The 27,342-nt window shown below is 31.1% G+C and overlaps 2 protein-coding genes across 5 annotated transcripts; one reads left to right on the forward strand and one right to left on the reverse strand.

The window, feature by feature from the left end:
• Positions 1–785: 785 nt before the first annotated feature.
• On the forward strand, positions 786–27,334 carry LOC127065480 (tachykinin-like peptides receptor 86C). Of its 4 annotated transcripts, XM_050997883.1 has the most exons (10): positions 786–1,401; positions 1,644–1,915; positions 12,970–13,183; positions 21,958–22,092; positions 22,159–22,239; positions 22,680–22,830; positions 23,389–23,585; positions 23,756–23,883; positions 26,002–26,103; positions 26,276–27,334. In XM_050997883.1, exons 1-9 carry the CDS (start codon positions 1,142–1,144, stop codon positions 26,055–26,057), a joined length of 1,494 nt encoding a protein of 497 aa, XP_050853840.1. In that variant the 5' UTR covers positions 786–1,141; the 3' UTR covers positions 26,058–26,103; positions 26,276–27,334. The 4 variants fall into 4 exon arrangements, with proteins under 4 accessions (XP_050853840.1, XP_050853839.1, XP_050853838.1 ...); XM_050997882.1 differs by lacking the exons at positions 26,002–26,103; positions 26,276–27,334 and adding an exon at positions 24,683–25,575; XM_050997881.1 differs by lacking the exons at positions 26,002–26,103; positions 26,276–27,334 and having other exon boundaries at positions 23,756–24,530.
• Positions 3,910–5,229, reverse strand: LOC127065498 (MKI67 FHA domain-interacting nucleolar phosphoprotein-like). Its single transcript, XM_050997932.1, has 4 exons — positions 4,990–5,229; positions 4,690–4,896; positions 4,484–4,592; positions 3,910–4,407 (listed from the first exon to the last, which is right to left on the reverse strand). Exons 1-4 carry the CDS (start codon positions 5,212–5,214, stop codon positions 4,145–4,147), a joined length of 804 nt encoding a protein of 267 aa, XP_050853889.1. The 5' UTR covers positions 5,215–5,229; the 3' UTR covers positions 3,910–4,144.
• Positions 27,335–27,342: the final 8 nt, after the last annotated feature.

Below are 27,342 nucleotides of genomic sequence, written 5' to 3' on the forward strand. Positions count from 1 at the left end.
GAGGGATCGTACTAAACTTCTATATCTCTTTACGAGAGCACCGGACCGATAATATTTAAAACGAATATAACAAGACGTGAAAGGGTCATTTAATGAAGCTTATCATCTTTAATTATATATCATTTAACGTAAGAGACGTATAATTGTTACGTACTTACCGCTGCTATCTCTCTCTCCGTCTCTCTCTCTCTCTCTTTCAATATGCAGAAAGCGAATGAAGACTCATGAAAGTCGAATACGATAAACATGGTCGATTAATATTCGACATAAACGACGTTTTATTTCGTAATCAATTTCTTCGATTGCTATTAAAATATCTATTAATAAATTGAAAATATTTTCCTGGGCAAGGTAAGACTTCAGATTATCCGTGTAATTAAACGTAATATCGCAAGAAAAAAGTCGGCCACGTTTTCTCATTCTTTTTTTTTTTTTTTTTTTTTCTAAACACGCTCGTATTTCTACACAGAAATAAAAAAAAAAAGAAAGAAAGAAAAAAGGAAAGAAAGCAAGTGAGGAGAGAAAGGGAGGGAAAAAAAAGGGAAGCAGAAAAAAAAGAAGATGAAAATCTTTTCGTCCCGCCCATACCTCTTCTTTCGCGAGATTTCGACCAGTTAATTTTCTCTACGTACTGTAAGACGCAACGATGATTGGCCTATTCCGAAAGAACCGTAACGAATAACTTCCAGCATCTTTCCAGCCCTCCTCCCACATGCAACGCGTTTCTCATATCTCGCCTACGTCCACCCTAGCCTTCTTCTCCTTGTCTTAACGTTTCGCTTTCAAGATATTCCACTACGGATGCGTTTCTTTGACATTTCCAAGTTGCTTCTAAGACAATACGCACGACGACTCTAAAATCCAAGCGCGTTAATTAACATCTTTATTTATTCGTTCACTCGTTAATTTTATTATCTAGATAATAGAAAAGAAAAGAAAAGAAAATAGAATACGAGCTTCGTACACATATCGATATTCGTGAAAAGTGCAATCGTGAGGAATATTATTCGTTTTTTTTTTTCTTCTTCTTCTCTCTGTTTTTTTTTTGTTTTTTGTTTGTTTGAAGAGATAATCATAAAGGGATAGAGAGAAAAAAAAAAGAGGAAAAAAGAATCTTCTTCCATCTTTACGATCCTTAAAGATGGAATCTTGGACGGACAACGTTAATTCGAATCAACGCTTATCGGATGAGATTTTCGAATCTTCTTACTTCGATCGAGAAAACTTACGACTCGGAACAAATTGCGAAACGTTCTGGAATCACAAGTACTGGAACAGATCTTCCAGTTCCTCGAGCATTGTTAGCACCTCAAGAGAAATGGGTCAGCTTCTTGCTCCGTATAATGCCACAAGCAGTTACTCGCAGAACACGGATGCCAATCAGAATTATCGTCTTTACAGGTATATACATTGTAAAAGACATTTCTATATATAAGTTGACTATTATCAATCGATTATTATTATATTTCTCTTCTTTATTGATTTTTTGCTTTTTTCATTTTTTATTTTATAACACTCATATAAATATGTACGTACGTACGTACGTATGTATGTATGTATGTTTTATAATGAGATTAGAAACGAACGATTAGAATTATCTAATGCCAAATTAGAATGTTTGACGTTCAATATTTTCTGCAAAGGTGGGGTCAATATTATCAACGAAGCGATCGAGACGATCCGATGAGTGATCCCTCTCGAGATTTTTTTGGCGAGAAAAACATCGACAATCAAGTGACTACCACGGCCACGGTCATTCGTGCGGGTGAAATCTTACACTTTCAAAGTAATTTACAGAATAATCTTGTCGAATCTGAACGACGAGACGCAAAGTTTCAAACTTGGCCGACGGCTCAATCTCAACTCGATCTTGCTAACTTTTCTTACGAGGAAGAACCGTCTTCTGTCGATCACGGTGAGTTTATATATATATACGTACATATATATATATATATATATATAAAATATAAATAGAAATAGAGCATATATTTTTATTTATTTATATATATATATATAAATAAAAATATATGAACTTTTTTGTTTTTAATTTTATTTTACTTATTATTTTACTTTATTTATATATACATATATATAAATATATGAGCTCTCTTTTCTCTCTTTCTCTCATGTTTTTACAAAAGGAAAAAAAAAATATTGCTTCGAATTTAAAAGTACGAATACGTACTAATTAAATGATCGATTAAATCGTTCAATAAAGAGTCGAAATCGTTTATTTTCTTTTGTCGATCTTTCTCAGGAAGGAAAAGAAACAAGTTCTCGATCGAAGGGACATAAAAACGAGAGATTTTTACGAGGGGCTTTCGCATTCCAACGACATTTGCTTGTTGATAATCCGTTTGCATTAACCGCGTTTATAGCTTCGCCGTCGCCGATGCGGCTGTAACGGACCCAGTGTAGCCTAAATATTTATGAGCAAGTTATATCAGCATCGGTACTCATTAACCCGCATGATCTTACGTAAGAAACGTGCCTAATTGTCGGCCCTTACTTCGACTTTACTACCACGTAATCGCGACCATTCGCATGCATAGAAATGAAGTATCCACTTTGTGATATACTAACGTAAAAGGAAAGATTGGACGATCAAAAAATATAGTAAAAAATTGGAAAAAATTCCTCCTCGAGGATAAACTTTATTTGCTCTGTTCAGATTTGAACTTTAAATGCCGTCATTTTTCATAGAACTAGCATGTAGTAAACGAGAGTAATAAATTAAATTCGTGGAACATATAGAAAATTTAATGAGAATTACCGAACCGAGAAATTAGAATCGTCCGTTTTGTTCCATTCGATTAAAAAGGTAATTTTGACATTGTTGACCTAGATAAATATCGTCTGGCTTTATCAATGACGTAATTAATCATGGATGTTATTGAAAGAAAGATCGTGAATTTTCTGAATTTTATCCTCATTGTCTTTTGAAGATCGAATTATGCGTTTCGTTAGCTTTCAAACGTTTTTGTCCTCGTAGTCGTTATCAACGAATTTCAACGATTTACGTCAGCCGGTAATTAAAGTAGTCGGACTTAGAGACAAAAAGAAGGATAAGAAAAAATGTAGGAAAAAAGCTCTAAAGATCCTTCGTCATGCTAACATACCGGAATTCTAAGCGGCGATTTAGATATTTCTCTAAACTCGGACGCGATTCAATTAAGTTTCACGTTTTAGAAGCGGCATCAACATCACACAAGGGTTTATCAGTCGGCACGGCGTACTACTCGTGCAATGACGCATCGAATATGCGGCTATTTTCATCAGCACGCAGCATAAGACGACAAAAAGGTCGACTCGCGGTGAAATTCTCTTGTAGTTCCGCGAAGTGGCAAGAAAATCGCTCGCTTTAAGGAATGACTCGATTCTACTTGACCAATCAGATATATATATACAAACATACATATTTTTTTTTCTTGTTTTTATACTTTATTTCATATGTACATCTTTTATTTGCGTAAAGGAAAAAAAAAATATTTTTTAATATTACAGTCGAATTTATTGAAACGTTACTTCGATTATTAATCTGTTTACTAATTTTTTATCGTAGAAAAAACAAGAAAAATAAATAATAATACAATCGATAAACCACGCAAAGAAAGGACAGCTTTCACGAAGCAACAGGTCCGTCATTTGGAGTGCGAATTTGCGCACAGCAATTATCTGACGCGTTTGCGCCGATACGAGATCGCCGTTGCATTGGATTTAACCGAACGTCAAGTAAGAATTATACTCGATAATAAATGTTTGTTTTTAGATGTTCGATATGCCAATATATATAAAAAAAAAATTACAGATAAAACGCTGTCTATTTTTATAGGTCAAAGTATGGTTTCAAAATAGACGCATGAAATGGAAGAGAACTAAAGGAAATACAGTCAATCTACGGGAACGAAATGCTGTATCTTAATACGCTTGATATTCGAACATAAACATATGTGATTGTACATAATAGTTAATATTAATTATTTACTCGTACTATGCTATGTAAATGTTTCCAAAATTTGTACATTATCTAAAACATATTGTCTATTGATACAGTTTAAATATTTGAAGTTTCAACTTGTTCCACAGGTGGAACAAAAAAAGAAAATGCTTGATAAAAATCACATTAACGAGTTAGTATATTATTCTATTTCGTTTCTTTCACTTGCTCGTCAGGAGAAACAATCGAATCGAATTTCAAATTAATACCTTTCTCTTTTAATTTCTCCTCCAATTTTGTCAGATTTCTTAAATTCTTTTTTTTATATTGCTTGTGCTTGTCGTCGCTTATAATAGAATTTCTGATAGTCGTTATCTTTCTTCTATTTATAAGTTTTGGATACTTCGTCTTTGTCCAATTTTTTCCAGCGAAGAAGCCTATGTGCTGTTTCTCTGGTGGTATATACGTGGCTACAAATTGTCATATAAGATATAGTAATCTTAAATTTTTCTTTGTTCTAAATCGATATAAATCTATGCATAATACCTTTTAATAATCTACCGCACATTAAATAATTATTCATCGTTTCGGCCGCTATCTTAGCTACATCAGGATGTTGGAATTCGACGTAACCATAACCGCGACTAATACCAGTCTACAAGAAATTAGGAAGAACGTAATAGACATAATTAAGTAACATATATCTTTATATACATAAAAGAAATGAAAATGTATGTATAAAAAATATGTACCTTACTAGATCTTACGAGTCTAACTTTGGTAACTCTACCAAATTGTGAAAAGTAATCTTTCATTTGTTCCTCGAAGAATCCATGTGGTATATGGCCAAGATATATAAGTCCTCTACTCGACTTAAATTCCCATTTCTTTTTCGCAGCTTTCACAGTAAAAGATTCTTTCAGATTATTTTTGGTTAACCTGTTTTCAATCTGTTTTTTCTGTAATAGCACGTAAAATCAAGAATATATTTGCATTGATATTAAAGAAATTATTGGGGGAACCGTAATTCGTGTAAACACGTGACACTTAACCTCAAGTACTTCTTTAACGTTTTTTACAGCTTTTCGTAGGGTCGATTCTCCTGAATTTTTTGAAGCTCTCGTTTTATTTTTCACCGCTTTTATAAGTGCTGTATCTCTTAAAGTGTTTGTTTTATTTTTAACTTTCATTTTGATAAATAATTCTTCACGCAAATCTCGTAGACTTGTGCGCAGCGAGAAACAAGCGATTTCGCTTCGAGACGAAACTAGAGACATCTAGATGTAGCCGCTGACATGACGATTTCTGATTGGTCGAGTAAAATGTGGGAAATTCAAAAGTTTTACTTCTTCATCTCTATTTTCCTGAATGAATTTATTCAATTTCCGATAGCTTATCAAACTTCTCTGAATGCAAATGTGCACGTTTTATATTTAAATAAATAACGTATAAGTAAAAGATTTGGATCTAAAAAATGGGATTGAAAGATTACTTTAAAATATTTATATCTGTAATGGAAAATATTGGTAAGCAGTAAATAAAGAAAGAAAAAAAAAAGAAATGAAACAAAAAAAAAAAGAGGAAAGAGAAAAACCTAAATACAAATTAAACTGATCGATAGAATTTAATCTCTCTCATTCAAATTTCATATTGCATCCATTTCTATTCGCATGTTTCGCGAGCTTATGTGCATACGTCACAGATTTATTCAACATTTATGCGTCCGCGCGTTTCCCTTTAAAAGCATGACCTACGTGTTAGCCTTTTCTATCCTTTTAACCTTTTTACTTTCCTGCTTATTGTCGATTCTAGCCAGCTTTAAAAAATTCAGCAATTTATCTTCGAAACTCTATTTAAAAGTTAAAAATGCTCACAAATTTCCATTGTATTCTATTTCCTTGATTCAACATTAACATCGAATATCAGTTATTTAAAATCAGTATAAAATTTTATAATATAGAAGGAAAAAACAGGAAGATATCTCATTTTATAAAAAGTAGCATATCTCTACCTGTATTCATCCCTTTTTTCAAGAGCATGGAAACTCATTTTCAGCCATTCTCATGCCGAGAAAAGTATTTTGAAAATCATACTGTTCGCTAATGTTACGCGAGCCCGACCAAAGTTTCCATGGAAAGAGGAATGAGAAGAAAAAAAAAAGAAAAAAAAAAGAAAAGGAGAAGAAAAAGGTACATGAAAAAGAAATCGCTCGAGAATGTTGAAAAAAAAAAAAAAAAATTAGCGACTTTTAAAAGATTATACCGACAATTTTCCATATTTCTTCTTTTTCTTTTTTTTCTTTTTGTACGATTGTTGAACATTTTCAAAATATTTTAATAGATTTACAAAAGTTTTCGGTAGTTATTAGCCTATTATATATCACGTTGCTCGTATATCTAATCGCATACTTCAGTTTTCCTATTGAAAGAGAATTCTTTGAAAGATTTTGTAAAGAGGGTGAAGAAGGAGGAAGAGGTAGCGAGGAGTAGCGATGGTAGCACGCCATTGCGCACGCATCTTTGAATGAACATGCTTTTCAAGGCTTCAGTATCTCCGACGAGGTTCGTGAGAACGGTACCCAACGAAATCTCTTGGTTTCAACTTCGACATTGTCTATCTCGTGGCATCAATTTAAAAAGGAAAAGTGTTTCTTCGATCGAGCAATAAAAAAATCTATTTGAAATTCGTGCTGATCGAGTTAGAAAAAAAAAATAAAAAAATAAAAAAGAAAATAAAAGGAAAGGAAAAAACGATTTCTGGGGGGGTTTTTTTTTTATTTTCTTTTGATCGATTACAATGATCGATCATTTTTTTTTCTCTATCAGAATCATTCGAGAATAATCGAATCGTAATAATCTTGAACCTTTTCATTTTCTTTCTTTCTTTTTTTTTAGTGAAATTTTAATTATGGTGTACGCTCGGTGGTTGCTATTTCTCGATAAAGAAAGGACACATGATACAAGAATTCGCGAGTGTATTTTAGTAAATGTTTCGAATGTTTTAGATAAAAATTTGAATGTCGAAAGTAGAAGTGGGACGATGTTCCTTCTGTCAGATTATCTCAATGTTTAAACTTTTGCCTTAGGTGTGTTTTAAATTAATTAGAAAGCTTGCTTTTTTTTCCACGTTAGTGTTACTCTCGTGTAAAAATAATGTGCTCGTTCTCGATCAACTTTATAAATTGTTTAACCACCAATCATCGAAGATCGTCCGAGAAGATATAATCGTCGAGTTTATCAAAGATTTACAAACGAACGTTGAGATAACGTTATTTTCGTGATAATAAAAAGTTGATATAATAGAGATGGAAGCACGACTCGATTTACGTTAAGATTGAAAACTGATCCTGGATATAAAAAAAAAATAGGTACTCTACGTTATCGTCGTGTTATCTTAATACAAGGGTCTTAGGACAACGAACTACAAGAGAAAAATATTTGGAATTTTTAAGGACGCATTTTTCTTAATTCAGATCTCAAGAGAACTTTTTATAGCTAAGCGTGCTTGACAATACTCAACAAAACTGTCCAACTAATAACAACCGTACAAAATAATAAATTCGAAAGGAAAATAAAAAGAAAAAGAAAAAAAAGCAAAAGGGAGAAAAAGAAAGAAAAAATAAATAAATAAAAAATAAAAAGAAGAGCACGTATAAACATACATTTTGGAACTGTGAACGATTAAAAAGAGTAATTGTTCAGCTCGTTAACAAGTTTTAATTACGCTCGCGTAAACCTCATGATTTTATTAGCACATTTAATAGAAAATGAAATGAAATCAGTTCGAGTTCATTGAATCGTTAAATTCACATTGGAAATATTCATTATTAAGAAAATATACCTATATTTATCCGCTTATTAATACGATTTTAACAAGGTTCTCGTGAAATTTCGGATTTTCAAAACTGATGATTAAACAAGTTATTATCCGTTATGATTTAGAGATTGGACAGGATTTTTTTTCTCACAATTAAAATTGGAGAAAATTATTTGAGATAAGTCTCCGATAAAATATGAATAACGCGAACAAATTACGGTTATACAATTGCACTGCGACGATCCTCGAACGTAATGTAACATCGTTGTTAAGGTTAAATCATACCGAGTTTTTAATCATCTTCGAAGAAGCTATACAGAAATCGGCGCAAAGAGATGTTCTTTACGATGCACTTTCCGATTGCATCTACGGTGTTCAAGAACCTCCGTTCGATTTACCTTGGTGGCAGAAACTCACATGGTCGTTGATATACGCGATCATCTTACTAGTTGCAACCGGTGGAAATATAATCGTCATGTGGATAGTACTTGGTAAGGAAATGTATCTTCAAATTTATATTTAATATTTATCGTAATTTTTAACATCGAAGTTAAGAATCACATTCCAACTTTTCCTCTTATATCGTTCGATGAGATAAACCAAGTATAACGATAACATTTTTTTTTATCTCCTACGTTGTCAAATGATCGTTAGAAATTCTAAATTCGACTCCGATATACATTCTATTTCGATATTTATCAAATATCGTTCAGATAATTCGTTTATTAAAATTTCTCGAAACTACCCGCGATTTTATTATCGTTAAAACAAAGTTCGTTTACTTACTTCACTTATACTATAATTTCTTCAATATGATCTCGCCTTTATCGGTCTTTATTATCAACAGAGAAACTATTCTATTTATACGTTTATACGCTAACGAGAAAGTCGACTTACGAAAGGTATAGATATTTACGAAAGGTATTCGTACGAGCACGTAGACGATTACTGAATAATAAGAAAATGGTACTATCGCGACAACTTCAAATTAGATCAATATTCGCGACGTTACTATGAAGTAATCTGCCGGTGAAAATATCCTATTGTATATCTTTTCGAGATGGATAACATATTTCTAACGAGACTCTCGAGTATACAAATATCTATATCTTCTTCTTTATGTCAATCTTGACTTTTTCTTTTTTTTTTTTCTTTCCTTTTCCATTTTTTTTTCTTTTCTCGTTTTTTCGTCGTCCCGAAAACGAACCAATTATCTTTACATCCATGTGAAGTGATTTGCAGTGAAGAGATATATACATATATACATATAGGTAAAGGAAAAATATATGGAGATCGTGTAATCGATCGGGAATACGTAAAGAAAGATATCACGTTACAGAATGATTTACGTCTTTCAAGGATTTTCTTTTCCTGGAGCATATATTTATTACCGTCATAACGATACTCCTTTTTCTCTACCATGATATACTTAGAAAGACACAGTTATGGATAAAAGGGTATCCCACATATATTTCATTTTAACAAAACCAATGTTTTTTATGTTTCCCATCGTTCGATAAAAATCCCAAGTATATAAAACAAACGATATGACATATAAACAAGAGGAAAGAAAAAAACGTGGTGAGAAGAAAAGTTGTGTCTATCATAAAAAAAAAAAAAAAGATAAAAAAATTCAATTGCCCTGAATAAAGATCTATATAGGTATCTGTGAAGGGAAACAAGAAAACAAAACAAAAAAAAAAGAAAAAGAAAAAAAAAAACAAAGAGAAAGAGAAATAAAAAGATAAAAGAATCGAAAGAGAATTCCACTTCAAACATGATAAAGTTCTAACTTTCGACGGGGAACAAATTTGAGATTGTCTCGATTTGTTCGATTCTTTCGAACAACTACCAATCTAGATGAAATTTTTTTTTTTCTTCTTTTTTTTGTAATGGTCTCCTATTACTTTGAAAGCTGCAAGATATGTCACGAGGATGGATAGACAAGTTTCTAGTAGCTAGCTACGTGATTTTGTACGGTCGAAAAAGTCGAACGTGACCATGCCAATGTTTATCCACTTTCAGTGTTGGGAAAGGTTTTTCCCATAAAAGAATCTTCAAGAAAGAGTGGACGAATCTAACTTCTTCCAAAAGTAAATCGTTCTAAAGTCCAATCAGTTTTTTTTTCCTCTTTTTTCTTTTTCTTTCTTTTTTTTCTTTTCTCTTTCTCTCTCTCTTTCTCTCTCTTTCTCTTTCTCTCTCACTCTCGCATAAAATCAGTAGAAGTTGAAAATTTATTAGCATGTCATAGAAAAATATTGAATCATTTTCGTAATATCGAATAAAATATTTTCCGGATTTTCTTTTTTTTCTATCTCTATCTCTCTATCTCTATCTCTGATTGATCTCTCTTTTTCATCATAAATTTGCCGAAGAAAATATTTCAAGGCATTTAAGTCTATCAGTTTGAAACGGTAAAATTTAATTAGAAAAGAAAAATAGAACATATTCGTTTATCAACCCTGTGAAAATATATTCCCCTGTGAAGTCTTTACCCTTACAACTCGTTAAATACGAAATTTCCACCCTAATGTTTTGCCAGAAATTAAACTAATCTTTGGCTTCCCATTGAAAAATGTTGGATGATTAAACTTTTATATCAGACGTATGTACATACATTCATATATATATATATATATATATATATATATATATATATATATATATGTATGTACGTGCGTGTGTTTGTCTAAAGACAACCTTTCTATCTGTAAAAAAACGAGTGTTTTAACGTGACAGGCTGGAAAAAAAAGTTGTATGTATGAATATCATGATTGCACGTTTCGCTATCGATCTTCTTGCGAGTGAAGGGAAAAAATATGTATATATATAAAAAAAAAAAAGAAAAAAAAGGAGAGAGAGAGAGAGAGAGAGAGAGAGAGAGAGAGAGAGAAACAAACATGTTTTTTCTCGTCGATATTTATTACATGTTTGATGAGTGGGAGAAAGAGGCTTTACTTTATAAATACCATCAATGCCGTCTGTGAATGTTAATAATTCGATAAAATGAACTCTGACAACAGGTAACATATTTTCAATGACACTATTCACAAGTATGAAATGGAAAGGAATGCACTATCACAAGTAACAACGGATAAGAGTAATAAAAACTTTTGCAAGTCCACGAAAGAGAAAAGCTATATCTATGATCCTTGAGAAATCCTTCCCCTTTTTTATAGACTGAATTTTTTTTACTTCCGTGATTTTTGTCCCCTCGAGGGCTACCGCAAATTCAATGAGGTGACACGTGTCGGTAAAGGGCATTCTGCCTTTTTCTCTACCACTTTCGTTAAAACTTTTCTCATATTTTAGGACAAATGAAAACGGGCTGTTGTTAAAAGTTTATCTAACATTTAAAATGATCTTTCTCATTATGATTACATCATTGTATTACGGAAACAAGTTTACGTATTGAAATAAAAATGTTTTCCCTTTTGATTTATAAATTTCTCTTATAAATTTGTTCACATTTTCTCTCTCTCTCTCTCTCTCTCTCTCTCTATTTCTTTCTTTCTCTTTTTTCTTCCTAGTGAAAAATCCTTGTTATTTTTTGCAAGTTAAGCGATAAATAAGGAGACAGAGAAATCTGATCGTCGATACAAGACGTTTAAGAAAGAGCTGAGAGTTTGATAAATATGTTTTTCGTTCAACTATCGACTCGATGAAAAGCGAGTATTATTAAAGGTTGCTGTTGAGTTAGAGCGACGAGAATACGATCGATCTTCGGAACTAATAACGTTTGCCTAAGTATAGACAAAGTGAGAGATACGTATTTACAATAGACAACTTATATTAGAGAAATTTATTTCTTTTTATACACTTTTTTATTTATTCATTTATTTTTCTTTTTCTTTTTTCTTTTTTTTTTTTTTTTTTGCATTTTTTTCTTCTTCTTTTTTTCCACGACACATTTTCCACTAAGAACAGCAAATTTTTCGCATTACGAACACATTTATTATAAGCTTGGTACCTGCGTAAAAGCTGAGTCAACACGGAGGGAACTTGTTTATTTTATCGGTGGAAGAATTTAATGGGCACTCAAAATTGCTTTCGCGAGGACGCGTAAAAATATTTAGTAATGTTAGAATACTTATCGTGACTCTGGACCATCCTTGTCAATTTATAAAACTTATAAATATATTTTCTAAAATAATATATAAACAATATCCCTTGAGTATACTATTTCAAAGGTGTCGCGAATTTGCATATACTAGATATTTTGAGATAATTACATTTACATTTATGATTTTGATAATTTCATTTGGAAAAAGAAAAAAGAAATTATCGAGACGACTTTAACAATAAGAGAAAGAGGTAAAATAAGAAATGTATAAAGACATTTTTTTTCGAGCTATTTAAATTTGTTTTTCGTGTATAAGGGTGGGAGAATAGAGGGAAATATTAAAATTTCATTGTTGTCATGGACGATGCTTCAAACTGTGCCAACCAGATGCGTTCAAGTACATTTTATGAATATTCAACTATCCTTCCTTTATCTCGAACGTAACAAATTCATTTTTTCCATTTTATTTATTATTATCCTTATCGCTATTACAAATATCTTTATATAAATCATAAAATTAAAATAATAGTTTATGAAAAAATTAAGATCGTTGGTTGTGAAAAAAAAACATATATATATGTAAATTTATTTATTATAAAAAATTTCATTGGAAATGCTTGCTTCTGATTTCTTTAAATCATTTGTACGCTTTAAACCATTTGCATAAGGAAATTGAAACGATAATGCTAAAGTAGGTAGGTAGGTAGACAGGTCGGTAGATACTTCGATTTACTTTCGAAATACTCAACAAATCCAACGAGTAATTCCAGTGAAAGCATCATTTTGCAATTATGATAACGTTACCATTACAAATTCGAAAGTAAATCAAATTTAATCGAAGGCAAATTTTAAGGTAGTTTTCGGTCTGACAATCGATCTACCTATGTATGTTTATTCACGTTCGAGTTTTAGATCAAACAAATTTTAAGGATCTAATTGAGATAATTTGGCATCTAACGGACGTCTATAAAGTTTGGACTTTGAGTGAAATCTTCTTCGAAACTTCAGCAATTGACTCTTCTAACCTTCCAAGAATTTTTTTTTATTTTTATTTTTTATTTTTACGAGATGCTTTCACTGGTGAAAGTCTTTAAAAAGATTAATCTCCTTCAAAGGATTATTTTATATATATATATTTTTTTCTTTTTTACAGCACATCGTCGGATGCGTACTGTTACCAACTATTTCTTAGTGAATCTCTCCTTGGCAGATCTGATGATGTCGTTACTTAACTGCGCCTTCAATTTTATTTTCCTCCTTAACTCTAGTTGGCCCTTCGGTGCTATCTACTGTACTATCAATAACTTCGTCGCTCACGTGACTGTTGCGTCGAGTGTCTTTACACTGGTGGTTATATCCTTCGACAGGTATGTTCTATTATTTTTCTTTTTTTTTTTTTCTTACACTTTATATATATCTTTTATTTACATATTATACTACAATAAATTTTTTACATATTAAATTACCTAGCGATAAACAATATTGGATGATCGTTAAATAGAATATTTCGTTAGTAGTATATTGATATAAAATAAAAATTTATATAAAAATATAAATTAGATATAAAAATAGTATACCTGGTAGAAATTAATAACTAATACCCCGTCGTCGGTTTAACGATTATCTTAATATTTATCAAATTATTAATTACAAATTATTCTCCATAATATTTTACGCTCCTCTCGTATAACTTGGAAGAAACTTCGATCTTCATTGTGCAACGCAAAGTTTATTTTGATAATTAATACGATTTAAAGTAATTTTCAAGTGAACAAATTTTATCGAATTATTATTTGACTTAAATGGAACATAAGAGAAATATAGTTTTAACAATCATAATATTATAGTTTGTCGTGATTACGAAATATATCGTAAAGAAGTTTTTCGATGTAACTTGTAAAAAAATTATTTATTCATGAGATCACTTAAGAGTTAAATATAATATTGTAATTAATGACTTTTACAAGTGATCGAAGTTTAGAATAAACTTTCCAAAGTTTCATCGCAGAGGGAAATCCAAAAGAAAATAAAAATAAGTTGAAAGAATATAAATGGGATGCATGATGTATTTATTTTCTCAATTTATTTATAGTTTCATTGTCCTCTATTGATATGGAATACGCGTATTTACTTAAAGTACTCGTATACGTACGATAGAAAGAATCGATTTGTTACGTGTGTAACTCTGTTCGAGATCGTGATAGAAATTCGAGTAGATGTGAATAAAGCTCTACAGATCGTCCAACCGAGTCATCTTGAAAAAGTATTTATGCGAAATATTTCCGTTCGACGATTGCTTCGACATGGTCTATGTCATTTTTCTTTTTTTAGGATAAAATTTTTTAAAGAAAAAGAAAAGAAAAAAAAAAAAGAGAAAATCCATTCATCATCGCTTCAATCAAAATCACGGAGGAACTCGATCCGATGTCGAGTCAACTTTCAAACTTATTTTCTTTTATATCGATCGTGTGCTTATTCGTGTGGAAAAATAAAAAAGAATAAAAAAAATAAAAAATTCTTCGATTCAGTTTATTCGATCAATCGGAAAAAAGATGGAAAAGGAAGGATATAATCGTATCGTAATTTTTGAGAGGTGGGTGAGTAAAGGGGGTGGAGATGGGTGAGAGATTAGGGAGAGAAAAAAAGACGTTAACATTTACGACGAATCCCTTCGACATTCTTTAAATATGCAAGGAGTCTCTCAAGATTCGAAAACGGCTACGTATCTTACATAAATTTAAATAAAACAACGATCAGAAGTTTCGTTCCTTTCCATTTCATCACTTTTTTCCTTTCGTTCGTTCATTCATTCATTCATTCGCTCATTCATTCATTCATTCATTCATTCTTTCTTTCGTTTTTCTTCTTTTCTTTCTTTCTTTCTTTTCTATTTTTCACAAAATCGATCTTTTACCAAAAATACTTATCAATACGATTCTATCTATTCAGACCTTCTACAAAGAAAAATGTTCAACTTTTACAAGTTTTACAAATAGAACTTTTACAAGTTTTCTTCTTTCCCTAACGATTGGATCAGCAATTTTTTGTCTTAAAGGATGAAACTTACGAAAGTAAGAACGAACGAACGAGAAATCTAAAAATATATACAGATGTAACTTTGTAGATGTTTTCTTTTTTTTTTTTTTTTCTTGGAAAGAGAGAGGAAAAATTGTCGTACGTCGGGAGATTTTATTGTACTCTTCGAAATTTTCTTCGAAGTCAGTCTTGCAAAAAGAAAAAAAAAAAAAGACGAGAGAAGCTTAGATATCCGATGATTTAACATTGTCGTGAACGCGTTAAGCCAGGATAAAACGGAGTTACATGTCTTATGGAAAAGAAAAAGAATAAGAAAAAGAAAGAGAGAAAGAGGAAGAAGAGAGAAAAAAAAAAGAGAAAAAGAAAAGGAAGTTAAGATTTTTTGTTGACGTATTCAGGTAAAAGAAACAAATCCTCTCGCAATATACTCCGGTTACCTTTATCATCGTTGAGCTTGTCTTTCCTTGGCAGGTAATATATAAGATGCAAGAGTAATAGAATAATAAATGAGTATATCTTTGAAATTTTATTTTATTTAGATTTTTCAGTGTCGTTATTTCTCGAAAATTATTTTCAATGAGAGCTGATATTTTCGATCAGAAACGTAGGGGAAAATAATTATTACATTTATATCTCTATTAATCCGATTAAATCAATAATAATGAGTAAATTAAATCAGAAATAATGAGTAAACAAATCTTTGAAAATTAATTCTATCTTTTGACTATACCCTCTTTATCTAAATACGATTTAATGAAAATTGTAAAATTTCGATGAGAAATTAAAGGAAAATTATTATTACGTAAATATTTAATAATATGTAGATATATATATATATATATATATATATATATATATATTATAATATTATAATATAATATTAATATAATATAATATAATATATATAATCAAACTAAATAAGAATTTGATCATATATAAGTATATACTCTTGAAGATGGAGGTCTCGTACAGAAACTTCATCCGATAGAAATCTTAAATATACGAACGCCTTGGATACAGTATTACCTCTCTCTCTTTTTGTCTCTCTCTCTCTCTCTCTCTCTCTGCCTGTCTGTCTGTCTGTCTGTCTCTTTCTCTCACTCTTTCTCTTTCTCTCTCTTTCTCTCACACATCAACTCGCAAACCGAGAGAGAATCCGTAGATTTTCGAAGGTTGATAATAATATTTGCGGGCTATAATTAAGGCCGGATAATTAACGCAAAGGAAGACCTTTGCTGTCTCATCGTTTTCAGATAAGCTGTAGACCTTTCGGAAAATATTTCTTTTATATATCGAATTTACCGAAATCGAAAAGCAACGGATTAAATTGTATTTTATTTTATTCATTACATTTGACGATAACAATTTACTTGCTTGTCTCACTTAATAAGACTGATCATTGCAAAAATTGATTTTATTATTTTCGTCGATGGGAGATAATAGAAAATAATAAGGAAAACCCTTCTAAACTAGTTAAAAAGATATGTTATAATGGAGATTGCTCTTTTTTTTCAAAAATAAAAAAAAAAGAAGGAAAAAAATTAGACCCTAGAGAATGAAATTTTATCGATTATTATTCGAGTGTCTATCTTCTCTTTCATTGTTCGGGACGTGCTATCGCTTAATTGAGTTCCATACGATATTACGACGAAATTAATTCAAATTCCTGAATGAAGGTGTCGTGCATGTATTTAAAAAAAAAAAAGAAAAGAAAAAAGATTACCAATATCGATTTCGTATTTTTAAAGTTAGGTATAACTTTTTCAATGCAATTCAAAAAGTTTGTTTCGTACATGAAAATAAATCGGCATCGCTCATACTATTTTTCTTTTTTTCTTTTTTTTGTGTTTTTTTTCTTTTTGTCATTTTCATCGACTTCGACATCTAAATGAGAAGTTAACGAGATTGGATCGGGAATATCTGCGAGAATCAAAGTTCTTTTTTCCTTTGAGAGATCTGATTTCCAAAGTCGACACTTTATATTCGTCGGCTCTTTGGAATAGGAATAAAAATTTTTCTTGCAAATCTTTTTAATCGTTCGTAAAAATGTTTCACAAATTGTTCACATTTATCGTACACATTTTATTTACATTTATCGTATTACATAAATCAAGTGTCTTGCGGCTCCGCATTTTATCTTTTTCTCTCTTTTTCTATTTTTCTCTGCTTGTCTCCCATGTCGACCGCTTTCCCATTTTTGGGAAAATGTTTTGTACGTATTTTATAAAAATGAAAAATAAAATTAGATATTAAAATTTATTTGCTTCGTCTATCTATCTATCTATCTTCTTCTCACTCTCTTTCTCTCTCACGTGTTTTTTAAATTATATATTAAAATTTATTTGCTTCGTCTATCTATCTATTTATCTCTCTCTCTTTCTCTCTCGCGTATTTTTTACAAAACGTGTTATTAAGAACGTTCTTTATGTTCTTATACGTACATAATATTAATTATTACCGAATAAAAGATATTAGTATAATAGTCTTTTTCCGTTTTTATAGAAATTACGTGATCCAATTTTAAGTTAGAAAAAGAAATGTTTTTATTAAATTTCTTTTGGAAAAAAAAATAATAAAACGAATATAAACATTTAAAGGTCGACTTTTATAAAATCGGGCAGTGTATATAAGGAGAAATAAAAATCAAACAAGAATGTTGATGCATTCGATCACTGTATTTCTTATTCAAATTCTATGCATCTTGACGCTACGTGTCTCTATGCATGTATGCATTAGCATTTGAAAGAACGATAGATAATAAGTGATGTTTGGCGTAGACATCTCAAGGATCTACGTTCTTAAAGGGAGAAATGAGACGTGAAAAATAAGAGGGATGAAAAAAATTAAAAGGAAAAATAATCAAATAGAGAAATAACCGAGAGAGCAAAATTTAACAAATCAAAATGCGATCTCTAATGGTACTTCTATTCTTCCCGAGAAAATACAAACTAAATTGAATTTCTGATCATTTCTTATGTGCATTAAAAGTTATCAAAACAATTTTTATTAGAAACTTGACTTTCGCAAGGTCTTGACTCCAGTTTTCTAAGCAATTTCAAAACTATCTCGATTAGGGATTATAGCCTATGCCAGCTGCAGATGTTCCTGTTAAACGTTTTCTTTTTGTCCAATAAATTTTTTCTTTTCTTTTCTTTCTACATTTCTTTTACTTTTCTGAAAGGAATTCATTCAGAGGTGAAAAAAATTCTGAAATATAAATAGAAACTTTGTACGATATACGTACATAGATACGTATATGAATATAAGGAGAGCGTGCTTTGATTAATATTTATAATTAATATAAGTTAATATTGTATGCGCGAAATATTATACATACTTTCGATGAGAAAATATTATCTCTAATGAAATGAGCGTTGCTATTATATTTGCAAAAAATTTTTTCAATATTTTTTCAAAGCTTTTATTGTGAAACGCTTTTTATGAAATTGCTTTGTTTTCCTATCATTTTTACAACATAATAATAATAATAATAATAATAATAATAATAATAATAATAATAATAATAATAATAATAATAATAATAATAATAATAATAATAATAATAATAATAATAATAATAATAATAATAATAATAATAATAATAATAATAATAATAATAATAATAATAATAATAATAATATATAGTAATAATAATAACATCCATTATCTTCATAGGCGAGAGAAATAAAACGGATTCCAAGTTTTTCATTTTCTTTTATTCTTTTTATCCGTTTTTTTATGATACCAATAAAATATAAGAATATGAATCTTCCTTTCAAGCGAAATCGACGATGTTCGAATACGAAAAAAGTATCGTCATTTTTCGTTTGATCGATCGCCAAATGCTATTACAATCTTCTATTGTTCACGAAGCTTTTCACAATAGAACGAGCAATCGTCGATACTTAATGGAAACGGATCCTTTAAATTAATCTATTCGATATTTTCTCTACCAACCTGTATCATTAAGAAAATTTGAAGAAATGATATTAATGAAACAATAATTCTTTTATCTGCGGTATCGTTAATTTTCTCTCTTTTATATGTATTTACACAATGTAGATCTATGTATAGGAGAGTCATTTACAGAAGAAAAGGAAAATCATAATCACGAGCAAAATTATCTATAAACCCTCGTTAATTAGATCACATATTAAATGAAAACGAAAAGCAAGCATTGTTTTCATTATAAGAGAGAAATTGAATTTCGTCTTTTCTCTTTTATACATAAGTATATATACATATACGTATATATATATGTATATATATGTATATATATATTGTGTGTATGTACATATATATATATGTATATATGTATGTATGTATGTATGTATGTATGTATGTATGTATGTATGTATGTATGTACGTAAACATAATTTTGTGCACGTTCCTTTAACTCGTCGTCGTAAAATTCAAGAGGTTGGAAGAATAGTTGTCAACGACAGAAAGAGATACGAAGAGAAAGAGAAAGAGAGAGAAAGAGAGATTAGTTTTGTGGTAACTCGGGGCGCCAAGTTTATTACTTCTTTGAGAAGAGACAAAACACAATGAGAATAACTATGATAACAAAACCGCAGGATCTCATTCGCTTTACAATTTCGTCTTACTCGAACTTACCAAGTAGAAATTTCATATCGGTGTACTCGTCAACTCGATATCTCTTCCACGTCATTAATATCGATTCGTTAAATCTCTCAATTTCGTACAAATTGAAAAGAACAATTTCAATGCGAATCACTACATAGATCGAATAGCAATTTAACAGAACCAATGATAGATGATGATTCAATAATATATGATCGTATACAACACAAGTCAATTCATAATGGACATTGAGGAAGCTACCTAATTACTGTTATTCTAGTAGATACATATGCATCTAAATAAATATCGTAGGATGATATTATATTAGAGAAGACCTAATTATTTCCAAGGATAATTAATCGTTTATTAATTAATTAATCAAAATATACGTGCATCAACGCAACCGCTTTGGTCCCGTTATATTTTCCTCATCTATCTGTTTTTATTGGATAGGAGGAAAATAAAAATAAAAATAAGAAAAAATGAAAAAAAAAAGCAGGGGAAAAAAGGGAAATAATATGGAACAGAATGAATGCGTGCAGAGAATAAAGGAGATGAAACTTTAACGAGGCAATGATTGATAGACCAAAACGAAATTCCTTCGTGATTGGCTGAAAACAAATTATCGAAGATATAAAGAAACTTTCCCGTCGTTATCTTCGTTATAATTATTCTCTAATTCCTAAGTTTTGACCTCTTCGAAAAAAACTTTCAACGTAAACTACAATTTCTTTGACAACAACGATTTCCTTTGATTATTTTACATCAATAATAATATACGTATAACATAGTGTTATATCTATATACATATCTATAATAACATACATATCTATAATAACATCGTACATGTGAAGACCTTGGTATAACTCAAAGAATACTTTGAGACTCTTGTAACTCAAAAGAAGAACTTGCTAGGAAGATCAAAGAAAATTCACCGAGTTGTTTCTTCCTGGCAATTTAGAGAGGTGGGAAAAGCTGAAATACCATTTTAAAATTCTCTCTCTCTCTCTCTCTCTCTCTCTCTCTCTCTCTCTCTCTCTCTCTCTCTCTCTCTCTCTCTCTCTCTCTCTCTCTCTCTCTCTCTCTCTCTCTCTCTCTCTCTCTCTCTCTCTCTCTCTCTCTCTCTGAGCAAAGAAGTAGTTGAGGGAAGTTTCACCAGTGATTCGAAATAGAATTACGAAATTTTAGAAGGGTAGGAAAATAGCTTAGGTTATTTTACGGAAATGGCTAAAGATCTATCTTTTTTCCGAAAAGAAATTGAAAAGTGTGCTTCATGTTCGTTCGACAAGGAATTTCATTTAAACTTCTCTCTCTCTCTCTCTCTCTCTCTCTCTCTCTTATATACACGCACACGCACACAAAGTCTTTATTTTCCTTAGATAAAAGTTTTCGTTTGAATTTTTACATGGTTACAAAAAATATTTTAAAGTTATCTAACCGTGGCAGTTTACTCGTAGAGGCATTTAAAATATCGTATCGTCGATAGACGATAGAAGAAGGAGAGGACACGCGATTCCCACGCGTTTCGATTAACGGAAAAATTCCATTAACGCAAGACTCGTAAGCATCTGTTTGCGAGAATAGTAAAGCTCCTTCTTCGCCAGCTTTTCCAGTTGAAAGAGCACGAACGCGTAAGGAAAACGTCAAGATGGCCTCCTTTCGAGCATCACGACTGGCAAACTCCACGTTTAATCATTTATTTCGTCCTCCTTCTTTCTCTCCTTTTTGTTTTTTTTCTCTCTCTCTCTTTTTTTTTTGCTGTTGTTGTATTCTCTCGTTCTCTCGCTCTCTCAGTCATTCGAACGAACAAAAGAAATATTTTTTTTCTTCTTCCTCTTCCTCTTTCTCTTGTATTTCTCATAAAGTTTTCTAAGAAGAAGAAGAAAAACTTATGAGCAAGGAATATAAAAATTTCGAATTCGTCGATATTTCAGATCATGCAGCGATTCTCTATCTGGATTTTGATCCAAGCTATCACGAATAATATCACGTTTCTCTGTTATTCGCGGATATCAGTAGAAGCTCCTTACAAGCTTTTCTCCTTTCAAGCGAGAAGCGCGAGAGAGAGAGAGAGAGAGAGAGAGAGAGAGAGAGAGAGAAATGTGAGAATCAAAGACGCAAGAAGCTAACACCAATCCTTCCGGTATGAAAGGAAGGAGCTTTGAGCTACTTTGAAGATGTCACGAATACGTCGTTGCAAATAACCGTATCGCTCAAAGCCTCTCTCGGTACATTGTTAAATGCATTAGATTTGTCTGACATTTCTAGATACTGAAACAAATACATGTCATGTCTTATCTCTCTCTCTCTCTCTCTCTCTCTCTGTCTCTCTCTTTCTCTTTCTCTCTCTCTCCTGCGTGTCTTGACTTATTGCTTCCATAATAAATTTTTCGTTCACTTTCTTTCTGTATACATATATACATACGAATGTTTTTTTAGAACGTTTCTTACGTTCTTTGCGATAAATAAATTTAGTATCTTCTTTTAATTCATTGACAATTATCATTTTATCCCGTTTCAGATATATGGCTATCATGCACCCTTTGAAACGGCACATGTCCCGAAAGAGAACCATATTGACCTTGATTTTAATATGGTCAGTATCGTCCATCTTGGCCAGTCCCAATCTGTTATATTCCACGACCAAACAGAAAAGGTAAAAATGATTGGAAATCGATATCAACCAACCGAGAAAATCAACCTTCGGTATTATTCATTACAGATACTTAAACGGTAAAACAAGGATCTCTTGTTATCTAGCCTGGCCCGATGGAGGATATTTGAGTAGTAGAACGGGATATTTGTAAGTAAATGTTCTCGCTAAAGGAATTATTCTAATAAACGATAAAAACATCGATTTTTATAGAGCCACCTGAGGATACTTCGTAATTAGCGATATAAATGGCCGTAGAAAAACAAAAAGGAAAAAAAAAATATTAAACATGCGCTTGTATAATTAAGTAGATATATTAATTCCCTCTGAGGAATTTCGTTTTAAGAACGTTTTAATCTAATTAAAATCGATTAACGTTTATTCTTTTGTAATCATTAATAACTGAATTTTCTGTTGTGATATACGTGACACGCTTATATCTACGAATTATACAAGTCAATGGAACGAATGGAGTAGGAAACGAATGAGAGTTAAAAATTGACGTTTTTATCTGTGTCGTGCGAAAGGTAACGAAACAAAAAAAGCCTCGTTTCTTTCCTCGTTCGTTCTTTTCTTTTTCTTTGTTCCAGCTACAATATACTTTTTCTCAGTATGACATATCTAATTCCCATCGTGGTAATGGCCATTTGTTACACTCTGATGGGTCGGAAACTCTGGGGTTCCAAGTTCATTGGCGAGCTCACGCACAACCAGAAAGAGTCTATGAAATCCAAACGGAAGGTATAAAGTCCTCCGATCTTCTTAAAAAGGTCGAAAGAAAATGGTTTCCATCTCGCGATAATCACGCAAATACCAACGAAATCTCCTCTGGCACGTTCCACGGCTTAAAAGAGAATCACGTTGGACTCGTTATCGTTAACGTAACGAACAATCCACAGAATCATATCTCGGAATATTCTTCTCATAGAATTCAGTTGTGGTTGAACGTAGTAATAGCATCGGTTAAGTCGAAACCAAAATGCTATCGATCTTGGAAATACTTACGTACAATATATATAACAGGTCTATGGTGAGAAATCCTAAATCCTTGTAGGATTAGGCCGACCATTCGAAGTCGAGATCGTAGCGATGCCCATTTAATGGCCGATCCGAGTCAAATCCTCTTAACATCCTTTTTTTTTTTTCTTTGTTTCCACCTCTGTTAGAAAAAATACTCCTTGAAATAACAGGTCCGTCAATTCGTCACAATTATCTTTCTCTCTCCCTCTTTTTCTCTCTTTTTCTCTAATTCGTTTTTTTTCTTTCTTTCTTTCTTTCTTTCTTTCTTGTTTTTTACAGGTAGTCAAGATGTTCATCAGTATCGTCACGATATTTGCCATCTGTTGGTTTCCCTATCAAGGATTTTTTATATTCGTTTATCATTATAAAGACTTTATACAGAGCAGCTACGTTCAACACGTTTATCTTAGTTTCTACTGGCTGGCGATGTCTAATTCTATGGTGAATCCTATCATATATTATTGGATGAACAATAGGTGAATATATATACATACATACATACATACATATATATATGTATGTATGTATGTATGTATACATGTGTGGATTTCTTTTGAATTGTGATAATTTAATGAAAAAAAAATTAAAATATCTCTTCGCAATGTTACGTGAGACGCGGAAAAAAAATATAATTAACTTGTTACAGATTCCGAGTATATTTTCAATTGATAATCTGCAAGTGTTGTTGCGCGTTGGATCGAACGAACGTGAATAGCCCGCAAATGCGCGAATTTATAGAACTTCATCGTTCCGATCAAGAACGTTGTCGTTGTGGTAAGTGCTCATTGATTTGTCTTGAATCGAAATTAAACTTTCGTTTGGGAAATGAAACAAGGAGGAAAAAGAATAAAAATGAAGAAAACAATAAGAATAAGAACGCTGTCACAATGATATTATGTAAGAAATAATTGAAAATTTCGATTGCAAAATCTAATTAAAATTTTCAACGCGATCGAGAATATTGACGTTTACTTTTGATAAATTCATTTGCAATCGAGACAATCCAAGATTCTAACATCAAAACTTTTCGAAGAATTTATCGATACTATACAAATGCGCATAAATATATCCTCTCGTTTTAATTACTTTATCTCTTACTCGATTGTTATTTCTCGACTGATAAATTCAATAGGCCAATCAACGTCTAGATATTTTCTTTTTCAACGATATGCAAAAGCAAGCGTTAAAAGTTTATCCTCCTTGGAGTTTATCTTTCAAGATCAAACTTCCAACTTTATTACGGTTAAAGTTATTTACCATTCGTAATACTTAAGAAAAAAAACTCTATGTTTCTATAGAAAATAAAGTTATACATATCTAGTAAATCTCAATAACCATTACGATTTCTTATCATGGATGTTTCATTTAAACTTTGTTGTGAAATTTGCATTAAACATGGCTGACCGAAGAAAAATATATTTCAAAAGTTTTCCAACTTGTACGATTTACAGTATGTTTTCAAGATCGAGATAAGAATAAAAAAGAGAGAAAGAAAAAGAAAATGAGAGAGAGAGAGAGAGAGAGAGAGAGAGAGAGAGAGATTAGGTGTTCGTTTGATTCGTTATTTTTACAGGACATTTACAAACCACATCGATCCGATGGCGTAATAACGGAGGGATGAGCCGCGTTCAAACCTTCAGGACGAATTCTCGATCGACTTATGAAAATCGTTCTATCAAAGAAGACATGGTCATCATTTGATAGATCAATGAAGAAAAAATAAATAAATAAATAAATAAATAAAAGCAGGAAAAATAGGATATGGATTTAGCAACGATGATCTCGAAAACGATCGATCGAGATCGATTGTATTTCGATGTCTAGAACGTCGTTCTAGAAACATTATCAATCTTTATTCTTTGATATTCGATAACTCAGCGGCCCAACATTTCTTCTTTACATATATAAATATGAACATACTATATGTGTGTATATATATATATATATATATATATATATGTATATATATTATACATATATGTATGTATGTATGTATGCATGTATACGAATTGTAAAAGAGTTTGAAACGAGGACAAAGTAGTAAATACACGCTACGCCATTATTTTCTTACGTGGGAGGAAAGAATTATAAAAAAAAACAAAAAATGTTGGATTTAAAGGCGTCGCGAGGACCAATTCTCGTACGTCAAAAAGATTTTCGACTGGAACGTATCGCGTGTTACGTAGCGTATATTTATTTAGGCAAAGACTTTTCAGATGAATAGTTTCTCATTCACACGCGAATGAGAAAGATCTCTCTCTTTCTCTCCTTCTCTCTTTCTCTCTTTCTTTCTCTCTCTCTTTATCTCTCTATCTCTCTCATTTACTCCCCTCTCTTTCTTTTTTCTTTGTTTTTTTATTGATAAATTATATTAAAATAAAAAAATATATATTAACGAAAAAAATATATATATAAAAATATATATAATATATATTTTAATATATATATATATATATATATATATATATATATATATATATATATATAAAAGCGAGGAATATATCCGCATGATCTTTCTACCTCGAATAAAGAATAATATATAGATAGAAAATAAAAAATAATCGTTCAGAGAAATTTGTATCAACGTGTTTTCTGTGAATAAATTTAGTGTAAACGTTTGTCCAATTTAATCTTCGAATCCCCACTCTATCACGCTGTTTTCAACCATCGAGCAATATTAAAAAAAAAAAAAAGAACAAAAACAAAACAAAAACAAAAAATGAATTTTAAAAAGTTCAATTCATCGAGATAAATACAAACAATCCGATGATTAAATTTCGACAGAATAAAGGAATGACATTTCTTTTCATAGGACAAAAGAAAAAACAAAAATTTTTTATGGATTCGAAAGTAATAGAAAAATCATGTTTGTATTTGGGAATGCTTTTACAGTAAAGGATAATCTTTTCCGATTTTATACGGACCGAAGATGTCAACGGGAAGGATAATTTCGAGATTAACTCAGCTGGAAAGGAAATTAACGTCAGCTGATGGGTATGTCGCTACTTTTATTTTTCGACTGATACAGAAATGTCTTCGTTTTCTCTCTCTCTCTCTCTTTCTCTCTCTCTCTTTCTCTCTCTCTCTCTTTCTCTCTTTTTCTCTCTCTTTATCTCTATCTCTATTTATCTCTACCTTATACGAAAACACTTTTGATTTTTTAAAGGATCGTTCAGCCTTGGTAAGACTGGTCAAGAGAGTGTTTTTTGAAAAAGAAAAAAAAATTAAAAAATACAAAAAGAAAAAAGAAAGAGCTAGGAGGTATTCGAAAAAGAATAAGTTTATGTGACCGTATGTATACTCGTCTATCTTATTAGAGCTTTTTTATTCTCTCTGGATATGTGTTACTAGTCACATAAAGTATGATAATCCTACAATTAGAACGTATTATTATCTCGTGACGATGTCTATTTGGTTTCGTATCATGCAATGGGAGACTAAACACATATTATTATACCTATTTATGTCAGAAATTTTCTCCTCGTAATTCATCTAACTGGACGATCGAGTGTTAGAGATATTATTTTATTTAATACACTCTCGGTACTATTTGTCGGTCCTTTGATATGACAAATTGGAAATTGTGTTGAAATTGAGGGAGAAAGGAGAAGAGAAGAAAAGAAAACCAAGAAAAAAAGATATCGTTTTTTCATCGGACATAAAAAAGTTAGTAGGAGTAGGGAAAAGAAAGAAAGAAAAAAAAAGAAAAGGAAAAAAAAAACTACGAGCTTCGTGTCCATCGTAAAATTTCTTCTTTTGTTTGCTTTTATCACAAACCCACGAATTTTGTTCTCTATGTCTCTCTCTCTCTCTCTTTCTCCCTCTCTTTCTTTTATTTACAATAAATAAAGCGTAAGCTACAATACACAGTTATTGTATTCTGAAATAACTTTATCGATCGGAGCTTTCAAACCAGAGCTCGACGAACAGTTTGTATATCATCCAAGAATCCACATTGACAATTTGTAATTTCGTTTCTATAGATCATGTTACCATTGGGCTAATGTTATTCTATTCACGTTCATAGATATTGACGATGCATACGTTGGTATATAACTACGTAGATGTATTCACAACAAAGATGACGGGATTCGGGTATTCGAATTCGTAGGAACATCTGCTTGGTTAATTAAATCGACATTTAATAATTAATAGCTAATTTTTACGTTTATATACGTATTATATATTTATTTTATTACGCTTATGTATACTTACTAAGGCGATTCGTCAGCT

The sequence above is a fragment of the Vespula vulgaris genome, chromosome 8 (genome assembly GCF_905475345.1).
Source record: "Vespula vulgaris chromosome 8, iyVesVulg1.1, whole genome shotgun sequence".
Lineage (NCBI taxonomy): Eukaryota > Metazoa > Arthropoda > Insecta > Hymenoptera > Vespidae > Vespula > Vespula vulgaris.

Bases quoted from the DNA above. Each gene is read 5' to 3' on its own strand.
- LOC127065480 (XM_050997881.1), top strand. From the start codon at position 1,142: ATGGAATCTTGGACGGACAACGTTAATTCGAATCAACGCTTATCGGAT. The intron at 13,184-21,957 runs GTATGTTCTATT...ATCCCGTTTCAG, and splicing joins GTGGTTATATCCTTCGACAG to ATATATGGCTATCATGCACC. The intron at 22,831-23,388 runs GTATAAAGTCCT...TGTTTTTTACAG, and splicing joins CTATGAAATCCAAACGGAAG to GTAGTCAAGATGTTCATCAG.
- LOC127065498 (XM_050997932.1), bottom strand. From the start codon at position 5,214: ATGTCTCTAGTTTCGTCTCGAAGCGAAATCGCTTGTTTCTCGCTGCGC. The intron at 4,897-4,989 runs GTTAAGTGTCAC...GTGCTATTACAG, and splicing joins ACGTTAAAGAAGTACTTGAG to AAAAAACAGATTGAAAACAG. The intron at 4,408-4,483 runs GTATTATGCATA...GACAATTTGTAG, and splicing joins GTGCGGTAGATTATTAAAAG to CCACGTATATACCACCAGAG.